The sequence below is a fragment of the Athene cunicularia genome, assembly GCF_003259725.1.
Source record: "Athene cunicularia isolate RWA chromosome 5 unlocalized genomic scaffold, athCun1 chr5_part2, whole genome shotgun sequence".
Classification (NCBI taxonomy): domain Eukaryota; kingdom Metazoa; phylum Chordata; class Aves; order Strigiformes; family Strigidae; genus Athene; species Athene cunicularia.
The window spans coordinates 1,571,635-1,584,304 of record NW_020799102.1 but is presented as its reverse complement, the minus strand read 5'-3'; the positions used below and the strand labels follow the sequence as shown (position 1 = coordinate 1,584,304).

Below are 12,670 nucleotides of genomic sequence, written 5' to 3'. Positions count from 1 at the left end.
GCGGGGCTGTGCTGCTCCCCCCGCAGCTCCGCTCCTGCCTTTCTCAGGCGCCTTCGGGGCGGGAAATCACCGCGGACGGGTTTTTCCCTCTCGGTTCCTCCTTCCCCGGAGCGCCCGGGGGCCTCTGCGCTCCCTGCTGGGGCAAAGAGCTCGTCTGGGCAAGCACCTGCCTGTTAGGATTTATTTATTTTATGTATTTATTTATTTATTTTTAAGGAGTGGAGGGGAAAAAAAAGTGATTTCCTTCCTTCTCTCTCAGTTGGGCAACTTCCGTCCCGCCCGCCCGGAGCTCGTCCTCGACCACAGGCAAGACCGACCCTCCTCCCTTTCTGCACCCCTTTTGGGTTTGGGGTGTTTTTAACTTGCCCAAAGGCAGGACGAGGGTTTTTCTCAGTTCACTATCAGGCACTGCCTGGTGTGGGGAAACCGAGCCGACGCCGTGCCTGGCTGCTGTCGGGGGGATTCGGGGGGCTGCCGGCCTGGGCCGGGTGAGCTCTTGTAGGGCCCTGGGTGCCCTTCCAGCCCCACGTGGGGCGTCACTCAGTGCCTTCCTCTGTCATGTCTGCATTATTCTAGTGCTTGGCGTTGCCAGGTGCCAGCTCCAGCTCCCTCTTGTAACGTATAATTTGGCATTCATATATATATGTTTATATATACGTATCTATTTTTATATATAAATGAAATAAAAATATCTTACCCCAGCAAGCCAGTAACCAAAGCTGAGCTAGAGATGCAAGGGTGAGGGGGTACAGTGAGCTGGGAGATGAGAAGCTGCTGAGGCCACAGATGAGTATTTAATAGTGTCACAGAATAGCGCTGAGAGGAAGAAAGAAGAGGAAGGTGGTAGTGTTGTATTGGGAGAAACTGGTGAGATCCTGTCACGGAGAGGGCAGCAGAAGAGGAAGAGGGGGTGAAATTGGGGAAGCGACAAAACCAATAAGATGTTGTGGTTTCGGTGAGCTGCAGGAGCCAATTTGCTGGTCTGGGAGATGGCCGGAGTGAAGAAAGAATAAGGGAAACAGTGAAGGAGGAAATGAGCCCAGTTGAGGAGACCCTTCCCAGGCACTGGGATGGAGGAAAACTGCTGGTAGGGGCACTGGTGGTGATCAGAAGGGAGACTAAAAGAAATGGACACCCCAGGAATACGAGGGGGCTGGCAAGTGGCCAGCTTTGCCACTGCCCAGGGCATTGCAAGGAGCTTACAGAGGAGCAGCCCTCACTTTTGGCTGGCGTCCGGCACAGCCATGCTCAGCCTGCCCCGACTGTCCCTTCAACCCTTGGGCCTGATTCTCATGTTGTTCTGCAGCTTGGGCTGGTAAAAATGGCTGATGGCGAAGAGGACCCAGCCGTGTTCACCTCCAATTCTCTGCCCTCGGACCCGCGGCTGCTGGCTACGGTGACGAACGCTTACCTGGGCACCCGCGTGTACCGGGACATCCTCCATGTCAACGGCGTGTACAACGGGGCAGCGGGAGACACGCACCGTGCCGACATCCCCAGCCCCCTCAGCGTGAGGATGACGGTGCCCGGTGCGGGGAGCCTGGCTGAGACCTTCACCTTGAACACCCGGATGGGTAAACAACAGAGCAGGGGCAGGAATCGCCCTGTCCTGCGGCCTCCCTTCAGATCTCTATCTCGGGTACCTATCGCTCTTTCCCTCTAACTGCTGGTGACCCTCTTCTAGAAGTTAAAAGTCTCTTTGCCCCCACTGCTTCTCATGAGGTCGCATCTTTCTTCTCCCCATTCTCCGTTCACCTGCCGGATGTTGTTGTTCTGAAGTTATGTCAGGGCGAGTGGAAATTCCCCTTTCTTGTGAGAATAAGCGTGATTTTTAGACTGTATCTCAATCCCTGCTGGAGCCAGGCTTGGCAAACACTGCTTAATCACGAAGCCTGATAGAATGTTTTATAGCACAAATCAGCGGCTTGGCCAGATTCAGCGTGACAGTGTTGTCTAGTCAAAAGCCGTGTTTGGATCTGGACCTGGGAAAAGTGGTTCCTTTGCCAGCAGGAACCAGTAGATAGGACAGAACATCAGGATCAAATGGCTGATGGCGCTCACTGTGCTTACAGGAACCTTCAGCCACATGCTTCAGGCCGCTGACTACGTGGCCACCCATCAGATCTATGCTCACCATTCCCTTGTCCACTTGATGGCCTTCAGCATCACCATCCGGCGAGCGGCTCGTGCCACCCAACCCATCACGGTCCAGCTCCAGACTCCTTTCATGCCAGAGAGCCAGGACTTGGACCTGAACCAAGGGCCGGACTTCCAGGGAGCGCAGTGAGTCTGGATCACGGGGGGGACCTTGCCTTGAATACATCCTTCATGGGCTGTTGTGTGCTGCCCTGCTCACCATTAGGAAATAAATTGCAAAATAAAGCTAGAGCTAGACTGGAGTGGTAAGTAGTGGGGAGGCTTGTGCAAATCTTCTGCTTCTGGCAGGTGTATATAAAAAAAACAAAATTAAGTACAGAAAGATTATTAGTTGCAACTCCAGAATTATTGCTCTTTTATGTGTAAGTAACAAAGGCAGCAGGGACTAGCTGTGATTATGAAGCAATAAGTTTGGGGAGGTAGTGGTTTGGAGGAGGTGGCCTCTAAAAATGCTTTGCTGGGTCTGAGGACCCGTCATAACGAATTTCAGCCTCCCACGTGGTGGGGGTGGGACGGCAGCTGAGCTGAAGTGTGGGGATGAGGGAGGTTCCGTCCTGGGTGGGAAGGGGAGCCTGGTGCTGAGCTGCTGGGGGGGTCCCCTCTGTACGGGTGGACATGCACAGAGTCCCATACACTCCGCTCTCCCTCCCCTCTTGCTCACCGTCTCCTACAGCTACATCTACGGGAAGACGCGGGTCCCCGAGGTGGAGGGGGGGCCCCGTCCCACAGTTCACATGCTCTGGACTCCCGTGCCACAATCCTTGACATTGCATGGGGAGGAGCGGGAGCAATCCTGGGAGTTCCTGACGGCTGTGGCTGAGAGCGAGGAGGAGGTGAAGAGGAGCTACAGCGAAGGGCTGGCCCTCATTGCCGCTGGCTCCCTGCACTCCTCGCACACCCGCGCCTGGGCTGCGCTGTGGGGGGGCTGCTGCCTCGACCTGGATGGGCCCCTGCCTTTGAGACAGGCACTCTACGGCTGCCTCTACTACCTGCTGAGTGCCATCCCGCCCCGCGGCAGCCCTGCCTTCCTCTTCCACGGCATCAGCCCCGGCGGCTTGTCCAACGGCACTCGGGGCGAGGACTACTGGGGACACGTCTTCTGGGACCAGGTGGGTGGAGTCCGCGCTGGGGACTTTGCACAGCGATCAGGATGGAGGCGGCTTGGCGGGAGGCTGCTGGGAGGCTCCTCTTTCCCCCCACGCAGGGGTACCGTGGCACCAGCCTTGTGTTGGGGAGCACCCTCCTGCTCCTTCCATAAGAGCGACCCAGAGCCAGCTCTATCCCTGGAGCCACTCCTCTGCATTGTCCTCTAACTCAAAAGCAAATTTCCCAAGTCAAAACCAGCTGCCTGGAGCTGCTGCATAGCCCGCAGGGGAGAGACCCCACTGCAGGGCAGCCCCCTTCCCCAAGCTGGGGTCTGGGGCTAAGGTAGTTCAGGTTGCTCACCCAAGGGACTGGCTTAGAGCATGGCCACCAGCTTCTAGCTGTTTAAATCAAAGCAAGTTGAAACCTGCGCTTCTCCTCCCATCTTTGGTGGCATCGGCAAGCCCAGTTGGCTGAACCACTGAAAAACCAGAAGTGTTTTCTGTGATGGGCACATTCCACTTTTAAATGCAGGCTTGGTGTGTACTCAGTAAGGTGGCTGGGCTGGGTGGTTTTGCTCTTTGAGCAGCCACGCCGGATGGATGCACAGCTCTGCAGCCGAATAGCGATCGGTGGCATGAGCAAAAAGCACTGCTGGGTGGTGCTGAGGCTCCTGTGCTAAACCTCGTCTGGTCTGTCAGTGGACATGGGCTTTTCAGTCCTCTGGACCTTGTGTGTTTTCTTCCCGGTGTCACATGTGGTTTTGACCTTCTCCAGAGCCTCTGTCTTTGGAGAACTCCTGCCTCCCTTCTCTTGCATGATGGAGGGTCCTGCTGATCTCATCCTGGTGAGATACCCGAGAGTGGCAGGCATGGACAGGAACGGTTCCTTGCGGATTTATCCCTTATAAGGAAGGAGCCCATGGGACAGCACCTTTAAGAAGTAGCAAAATCAGAGTCAGAGCCTTTGGGATGGGGGCAGACTTGAAGGGTGAAACTGGTGGGAGCATTTGTGTTCCCCACCAGCCGATCTCACCGCCTTGCCTTGCTTGGATGTCTCCAGGACACCTGGATGTTCCCGAACATTCTGCTGTTTTATCCTGAAGCTGCCCGAGCCATCCTGGAGTACCGGATCCGCACGCTGGAAGGAGCCTTACGCAATGCGCAGGAGCAGGGCTACGAGGTGGGGACGGGGTTGTGGGACTGAGTAGGACAGCAGAAGGGACAGCAGTGGGACAGCAGGAGGGCAGCTGGGCCTTCCTCTGCCTCTCTGGCTCCAGTTTTAGCCAGCGGCTGTGACCTCGTGCCTGCGGGCGGTGGGCTGGGGAGAGCGCCTCGAGGTGTTGTCCTCCGCTGCCTCACGGACGCCTTCTCCTGGCAGGGTGCGAAGTTCCCATGGGAGAGTGCAGCCACTGGCCGGGAAGTTTGCCCTGAGGAGATCTACGGAGCCCAGGAAATCCATATCACTGGGGACGTTCTGATGGCCTTTGAGCAGTATTACTGCACCACGCAGGTAACGGCAGCGCGTGCCACCTGGATGGCCCCGTGGCAAGGCCTGTGGGGTGTCTGGTGACCGTCACTGTCCCTTCCCAGAGATGCTCTGCTGTTGTCTGCTCCCATCAGCACTGCCGGTAGCACCCCAGGCTTCCTTCTTCAGCCCTACCTCCTCTATCCTTGCTCATCATGGGTGGCTCAGCATTCTGTTGGCTCAATCCAGGCCAGTTTTCTGACCTTTCCTCCTGCTACATCCATCTCCTTAAAGCTCCTGTCCTCCTGCTGAGTTTGGGTCTGGCTGAGTCTCCCTCATGTCCCTGTTTTTCTTTGCTTTTGGCTCCTTCCAGGACCAAAAGCTGTTCCGGGAGGATGGAGGCTGGAAGCTGGTGGGGGCTGTGGCTCAGTACTGGTGCAGCAGGATGGTGTGGAGCGAGGAGGAGCAGTGCTACCACATCAGAGGTACTTCTGCAATGGCCAGACCTGTTTGTAGGGAAGGGGTTTGTGAGCAGAGGCTCAGAGACCCTCCAGCCAGGCCTGGACAGGAGTACACAGGTTCTTCAGACCCTTGTCCTCTGGAATATCTCACAGATAATGTTTCTGTCCATGTGAACATGGGACATGATGCTCAGCTCTCTTCTAATGCCGCAGTATCTGTTGTTTGTTTTCTCAGCCCTTTGCCGCTCATGGGACACCTAAATTTCTCTTTCTATGGTGGTACAAGCTGATGCCACAAGCACGGGTGCTTTCAGATCTGCTGTTGTGGCACTTAGAGAAAACAGAGTGCAAGGGCTTTAGAGAGGAAGGATTTTTTTTAAGTCTTTTTCTAAGAAACCTGAATTTAAATCCCTTGGGAGCCTGCAGGAGTTTAATTCCTTGAAGGACAACTGGTGTTGTTGGTGCCGAACAAGTACAACTGCTGATGTGTCTGCAAGGCAAGGGGTCTCTTGGCAGGCAGCAATCCTGCTGAATCTCGTTATGTTAACGAGCACAAGTTAACACTGAAAGGGGACACTAAGGAAGGAAAGGAGAAGTGAAGGAGAGGTGTTTGTGGGAGGAGGGTTGGGAGGAGAAGGCTGGGATACAGCAGAGACGTCTCGATGGAACTGGGGTGATCAGAGCTGGAAGAGCCCCTGGGGTTGCTCCAGGCTGGGTCTTTGTGTGAAGACCCCTGGAGACAGCCCCAGTCCCCCAGAGCAGTCACATGTTTAAACGTCTATTTTCATGTTTTAATGACTTGATTGAATGACTTGAAAAAATAAATGACTTGAAGGTCACCTCGCCAGTGAAGTGAGGGAGATGCCCTCAGGTTGAGGCACCTGCTGCCCATCAGCCCAAGCTGTAAACTGGGTTGTTTCTCCTTCACAACAAGCACCACTTGGGTTCTCCTCTGCTGAGCCTTGCACCGAGGTGGCTGTGGGCTCCTGCCAGAGCAGAGGCAACACCTCGCCATGAGGGCAGGCATCGCTGCAGCGGGAGGGGTTCCCAAAGCCGTGCCAGACCTCGGTGTGCTGCGGTGTGAAGTGTCCCCTTCCTCTCCCCCCAGGTGTCATGCCCCCAGATGAGTATCATTACCGGGTTGATAACTCTGTTTACACCAACGCCGTGGCCCAGCGGAGGTAACACATGTGCCTTGCTGAAGCACTGGCCCATCTTTCTTCTTTTCTGCCTGGCAGCGTGGCAGGGCTCCCGCATGGGACACACCTTTCCTCTCTTCCTACACCTCTGTCTGAGCTGGTCTCTGCCTTTACAGTCAGTGGGAAAAAGTAGGGGGTCCCATGGTGGTTCATCTGACCCGTGCCAGGTGTCCACATGAGACTGAGAGGGGTTTCACTTCACAGGAGGGTTCCTCTCCCTGCATTTTATGAGATGTCTATGCAGTTAGCCAGCTGGAGACATCTAAAACTAGAGGAATGGACTCCCAACTCCAGCAATGAAAGCTGTTACCCCAGGCTTAATCTTTGACCTGTATTCTTTCAGAGTAGCTGTTTCTTTGCCATTATGGCTTAATTAGTTCTTTCTGTTCCCTTTCTTCTTTTCCCCTCTCTGAGGGGGTCAAGGGCACCCGTGCCTGACACAAAGCATTGTTCCTCGCTTCTTTTCAGCTTAAATTTTGCAGCTGATGTTGCTCGGGACTTCTTGATCCCAGTGCCAGAGGAGTGGGTGGACTGTGCCAAGAAAGTCAAAGTGCCCTTTGATGCGGAGAAGAAATATCACCCTGAGTATGATGGTTACAGCCCAGGTGAGCAGGAAGGCAGGAGCAGATCTTTGAATTGGCCACTGCTCGCTCTTTGTGAGCCTGTGAGAAGTGGGGACTCTGGTTCAAACACAGAAACAGCAGTGGAATGGTTGGCTGAAATAAAGACCTTAAGCATCGTTCTCCAGGTGCAGCAGTTGGGTTGCCAGTGTGGAGAGCCTGGCTTGTAGATGTTTTTTCTGCCTCTTAGTGGATCATTTCTCATTAGCAGGTTCATAAAATTAGGAAATTTGGGAACACAGAGAGTAGAATTAGTACTGGCTGCAGATGGCGTGGTTGCTGTGGACCCATTGCTGACAGTTGGGTCTCTCTTTCCAAGGTCAAGTGCCCTGTGTTGCCCTTCCAGCAGCCCCCGACCCTCTGGAAGTGTCTGGTGGACACATGCCCAGCTGACTGCCTCTTTTCTCACAGTTAGGGGCAGGCTAATCTGGGTTTTATGGGATGGTGGGAGCTATTCCTTTGCACCTGAAGTGCACCAGTCTGGGTGCCACACACTGGGGCTGTGCCAGCGTCCTCGACAGAGCTTCCAGCAGACACAGGACTGAGGACACAACATAAGCTGCTGGTCTGGTCTGCCTTTAGCAAGGCAGCAACAAGTTGTCCTCCATCCAGCTCCAGTGCCTTTTCCCTGTTGATGTGGCGCTTGTTCTGAGTTTATGGTTCTGTGAGTCAGGTTTGTTCCCCATATGAGTAAATACTCACTCTGGCAGTTATCCCCAGTTGGCATACGTGGTCTGACCTGCTCCTTTCCCCAGGTGAGCCTGTAAAACAAGCTGACGTGGTCTTGCTTGGGTTCCCACTGATGCACCCCATGAGCTCTGAAGTCCGGAGAAATGACCTGGAGATGTATGAACCTGTCACAGAGCTGGCTGGGCCAGCCATGACCTGGGTAAGGAGAGGGGCGAGGCCTGAGGTGGTGGTTTCCATCTGAGTGAGTCGCTGCTGGCCCCATCCGTGGGCACGACTGTCAGACCTGCTTTAAACTGGGAGTGAGGATGGTGCAGAGCTGGAGATGTGCACTGAAGAGGTCTGGTGTGGCTCAGGAGGGTGCAGCTGTGGTGTCACTCTGAAGCTGTTGCTGTGTTTCCACCCCTGGAGGACACAGCAGCGCGTGAAAGGCCGTTTTTCTTTCCTGCAGAGCATGTTTGCTGTGGGCTGGCTGGAGCTAAAGGAGGTGCAAAGAGCCCAGAGCCAACTCAACAAGTGTTTCAGCAACATCACGGAGCCCTTCAAGGTTAGCTGGGTGTCGTGGGTGCTTCCCTGTGACAAACATCTCCTGATTCTGTCTCACCTGTTCCCAAACATCACGCCAAGAGGTGTCCACTGGACTGGAGCCTCTGTGGTCATGAGGTTGCTGTTATACTGAGCTGGGTGCTCGCACATGCTGTCTCTTCTCCGCCTGCTTCCGAAGAGCAGTGAGGAAGCATCTGCTTCCTACCAGGCAGCACAAAGCCATGGAGCAGTGTTATGGTCACCCCGGGCTTCCCTCTGCCTGCCAGGGACAGGAAAGGGAACAGAGACGGTGGTATTGTGAGGCGCCTCAGAGCCCACCCGCCACCTCACGCCAGGCAGGCTGCGGGGCACAGTCATTGCAGCGCCCCAGATCGGCAAGAGGAACGAGGATGAGCCTGTTCAAACCCATGAAACTGTGAGGAGTCCAAAAGCAACTGTTGAGTCATTTCTTTCTCTTGCTGGGGCAGATCTGGGTGGAGAACTCGGATGGATCAGGAGCTGTGAACTTCTTGACAGGGATGGGTGGATTCCTGCAAGCTGTCCTCTTTGGCTACACAGGATTCAGGTGAGACCTGGGTTAGGGCATGTTTAATTTCTAGGCAGCTAACTGTCCCTCAAAACCTTACTGTTTAGCTGGAGCAATGTGGTTTTACTTGTGAAAAAGAAAGGAGCTTGCAGCATCCACAATATCCTCCAGAGCTTCCAGCAGGTAACAAACGAACAGGAACATTAATGATCCCAGATGAACGGCGGGTACTGGGGGCAGCCAGTCACTGGTGGAGAACAGGGTGGAATTATCAGAAAATGTAAACCAGTAAGAGACTCTCTCCAGGTCACTTGATGAGTTGGTTGTGTGTTTGGGAAGGTAAATGTCATTCCCTAAGTCTGTCCTCTGGTTTAGCTGTAACATCATCCTCCCTCCTTTGGGTGTGGTGTGGAAGGACCTTCTGCACGACCCCCCAGCCCCCCGAGGCAATCTGCCCGCTGCACAAGCCCCTGTGAGGGAAGTGCTCAGCTGGCATTGCCACAGCATTAAAATATCTTCAAAAAACCATTAAGCTGTTCATATAATTTCAAAATTTCAAAGCTGTGTCTTGTATCCAAAGCAGCCTGGTGGTTTCAATCCTGAAGCAACAGTTTGAGAGTATTCTTAGTTTAATTGAGGATGGATCAAACTGACAAGCCTTGTGATTTCCAGCGAAACCTCTGAGCACTAACTATGTGTTTTAACTCTCTGTGTGTGGCCAGAAGCTGCTGAGAAACCCACCAGTTTCTTGGTGGAGCTGGGTGTGAGCTACTGTGTTCCCATCTTAAAACCTTAATCTCAGCTTTTGCGAATCTCAAAGGTCTTCAGACACTCTGTGTGTGTGTCAGGTTGGGCCCCTCCCAGCACAGGCTCAAGCCACGGGCTTTCGGGCTCCAGCCAAATTTCCACAGATGTCGAGGTGACATTTATGCCGCTCTCAGGGCCGTGCCTGTTTCATGCCTGTTGTAAGCCACAGACCTGACTGGAGCGTTGGCCTGCCGCTGAGGCTCTCCAGTCTCTTGAGCCTCTCTTGAGCCCTCTCCAGACCATTGAGCCCTCTCAACAGACTGGAGATGATGGTCAAGAGCTCTCATGTATCAAAATTTGTGTAGGAGATAACGGTGACCACTGTATTTTCTCATCCAAAGCCAGAACTCAGAAGTGGTCTCTGTTTGACTTTGGGTGAGGACTTGGAGGGAGGATTCAAGCTTGTTTGCTTGATTTTTATCTTTTGGTGACGAAGCACATATAGCACTGCTGAGTTTAAAGCCCTTCAAACTGGCAGGAATGGGAGCTGATGGGGGTTTCTGAAGGTCACAGCCCAGAGGGAAAGTGAAAACTGGGCTGTGCGGATGCATCTTTGTTGAGATGGCAAATTACAGAGGGGAAGGGCAGTGCTAGTGGTTAGGCGTGTCTCGTGATTTAGTGAGCAGCAAGTCCAGGAACATCTGCACTGGGCGTGAGGTGAGCTCCTGCCATCTCACCAGGGTCACAGACCTTTCCAAGCAACAGCAGCTGGGGGCAGACACTTGCTGCTGGTATTTTGGCTGAAGCTGGACTTGCATCCTAAAATGCCCAGCTCCAGCCCTCTCCTGAGCTTCTCGTGTGGCTGGAGTTTAGTTCCATCGCATGGCATTTAGTCTCAGTTTCAGTGGTAATTCCTGCTCGGGGTCTTTGGCCACCTCTGCCAGGTCCTGTGCCCTGTTCTCCATCCCATCGTGGACAGGGCTTTCCCAAAGTTCTGCCACATAGCTGCTGCTGAAGCCAACCTCTGAACCAGACTGGGGAACTGAGCTGTCTTGGAAGACAAAAAAATTTTTTTTTCTCTTCTTTTATTTAAAAAAAAACCCCAAAACCTAATAGAAACCACAGACCCCAGCTGAGGAACTGGGAGTGGGACAGGAACACCTTAGGGTGCTGGGCTGTGAAATCACAGCTCGAGTAGCCCTTCACCAGGCACTTCATCAGCGCGTTTGGGATTTGCCCGGAGATCCTCGGGATATACCAGGGACTCCCCCTGCCCACAGATCCCTCGAGCAGCAGGAGGGCCCCAGGGCTGTGAGGCTGCACTGTCTGGGGAGGTGGCCGACCCCACAGAGCTGCTTTCCTCTGGGGCCACCCTCTGCTCCCACCGCTGACATGCTCCTGCCTTTCCAGGATCACAAGGTCCAGCCTCCGCTTCGACCCAGCCTTTCCCCATGATGTCAACAAGTTGAAAGTCACCGGCGTCTCCTACTTTGGCAACAAACTGACGTTCACCATCACCAAAGAAGAGCTCAGGATTGAAGTGACCTCGTCTCCCCAGGACCCTCGGGCACCTCCCCTGGAAGCTGTGCTGGAGGAGTCGGGGCAGCAGTTTCCCCTGCGTGAAGGTGTGGTATTATCACCTGCTCTGCTTCTTAAAATAAAGGCAACTTGGGGATAAACCATTCCCGTAGCTCACACGGGTTGTTTTTTGTTGCAGGGCAGAGTGTCTCTTTCCCCACCGCGGCTGGCTGGATTCAGAGGTCGTCCACTGAGACATTTTAAACCTTGGCTGGTCCAGGTTTTACCCACTGAAGCAGCAGGAAGAAGTCGAAGAGCAGATGTTGGCAGAGGGGGAAGGTAGAGGTGGGTGGAAGGGGGGGTCCCAGCTGGGCCACAAACCCTCTGGGACTCAGCAGCTCCCTGAGTGATGCTGAGCATCCTTGTCGGTGCTGACTCCTGTTCACACGCCTTCAACACCTCTCACTTAGCAGAGGAGATGAAATCAAGCATGAAAGCGACTGTTTTAAATGAGTTTTCTAAATACCCATCACTTGTTTATGCACTCAGAGGGACGTCCCTAGCTGAATGGATCTGGTCGTAGCCCAGCCCCTGCCTGCGCTGACTCCCAGCTCCTCCAGTACCTCCTGGCTTGGTTCTTGCCTCCTCCCGGGCCCACTGCCTCACTCTGGGGACTCAAAGGGCTGGGGGTCTCAGCCACCTCTGCTTCGCGGTGTCAGCCCTGATGCCAGTGAGCAAAAAGAGGGGGATCAATAGGCTGAGCAGCCGCAACCCCCCCAATCCTGCTGACCCCCATAATGAGGAACTCTGCAAAGACTGCGTGGGGCAGCAGGCAGAGTGGGCAGAAGTAAGGCTGGAGCTGAGCATTATTTTGCACTAATATTGAACACCAAATCCACAGCCAAAATCATTTTAGCCCTCTCGGCACAGCACACAGCTCCTTTTCTTTTGAGTTATTCAGCATATAACTTCCCTAACATTTTTTAAGCCCTTATCTAAGTTATCATCTCTCTTTTCAAGCAGTTTGGGACTTAAAACCCTTCTAACTTGATGTTTGAAGGGCTAGTGGAAGCCCAGGCATGTTTTCATTATGTCAGATGAGAAGGTTTTTGGGGGCTGAGCAGAGTCCTGCAGCTCAGGAACCTCAGGGTGAGCCAAGACCTGCTGTCTGTTTGCTTAAGGCATTTTCCATGTGCTCGAAAGCCCCGGGGGATGGAAGAGGAAGGGCTGTGTCCAGGTACGCACTCAGGGAGCAGGATGCACCCCATACCCAGCTCTGCACCCGCAGCGTCCTCCCGTCCTGCATCCCTCAGCCTGGGGCGGGCTGTGGGGCCTCGTTTCCCAGCCCCACGCCTTTGCTAGCGCAGACTTGGGTCAGAGCCAGGGAGGCGGGAGGCGTTCCCTGCCCCCCCCCCCGGGCTCTGTCCTCTCTAAGCAAACCCCAGGAATCTCGGCCGAATCCTGTGGAGTTTATAAAAAACCTTGCGGCTGCTCCCTGCCGCCGGCAGCATGTGGGAACGCTTAGGGATGGAGGCAGAGCTGCTCCCCAGCTCTGTAATTAGACTGGCTCTCCCTCAAGCCTCCTCAAAAGTCACCCAACCCCTCATTAGCAACAGTTTTTGGCAGCAGGGCAGGACAAAGGGACCTCTCCCTCCCCAC

The 12,670-nt window shown here is 54.2% G+C and overlaps 1 protein-coding gene across 2 annotated transcripts; it reads left to right on the top strand.

The window, feature by feature from the left end:
- The first annotated feature begins 960 nt into the window (after window positions 1-960).
- PGGHG (protein-glucosylgalactosylhydroxylysine glucosidase) lies at window positions 961-11,956 on the top strand. Of its 2 annotated transcripts, none has more exons than XM_026850634.1 (14): window positions 961-1,043; window positions 1,307-1,574; window positions 2,073-2,283; window positions 2,831-3,266; window positions 4,303-4,422; window positions 4,621-4,752; window positions 5,081-5,192; window positions 6,277-6,349; window positions 6,836-6,972; window positions 7,743-7,876; window positions 8,126-8,221; window positions 8,688-8,785; window positions 10,904-11,118; window positions 11,211-11,956. In XM_026850634.1, exons 2-14 carry the CDS (start codon window positions 1,322-1,324, stop codon window positions 11,273-11,275), a joined length of 2,082 nt encoding a protein of 693 aa, XP_026706435.1. In that variant the 5' UTR covers window positions 961-1,043; window positions 1,307-1,321; the 3' UTR covers window positions 11,276-11,956. The 2 variants fall into 2 exon arrangements, with proteins under 2 accessions (XP_026706435.1, XP_026706434.1); XM_026850633.1 differs by having other exon boundaries at window positions 1,000-1,087.
- The last annotated feature ends 714 nt before the right edge of the window (window positions 11,957-12,670 follow it).

Excerpts from the sequence above, each read along its gene's own strand:
- PGGHG (XM_026850633.1), top strand. The coding sequence starts at position 1,034 with ATGAGCCCAGTTGAGGAGACCCTTCCCAGGCACTGGGATGGAGGAAAA. Across the intron at positions 8,786-10,903 it reads TTTGGCTACACAGGATTCAG|GATCACAAGGTCCAGCCTCC; the intron begins GTGAGACCTGGG and ends CTGCCTTTCCAG. Across the intron at positions 11,119-11,210 it reads GCAGTTTCCCCTGCGTGAAG|GGCAGAGTGTCTCTTTCCCC; the intron begins GTGTGGTATTAT and ends TTTTTGTTGCAG.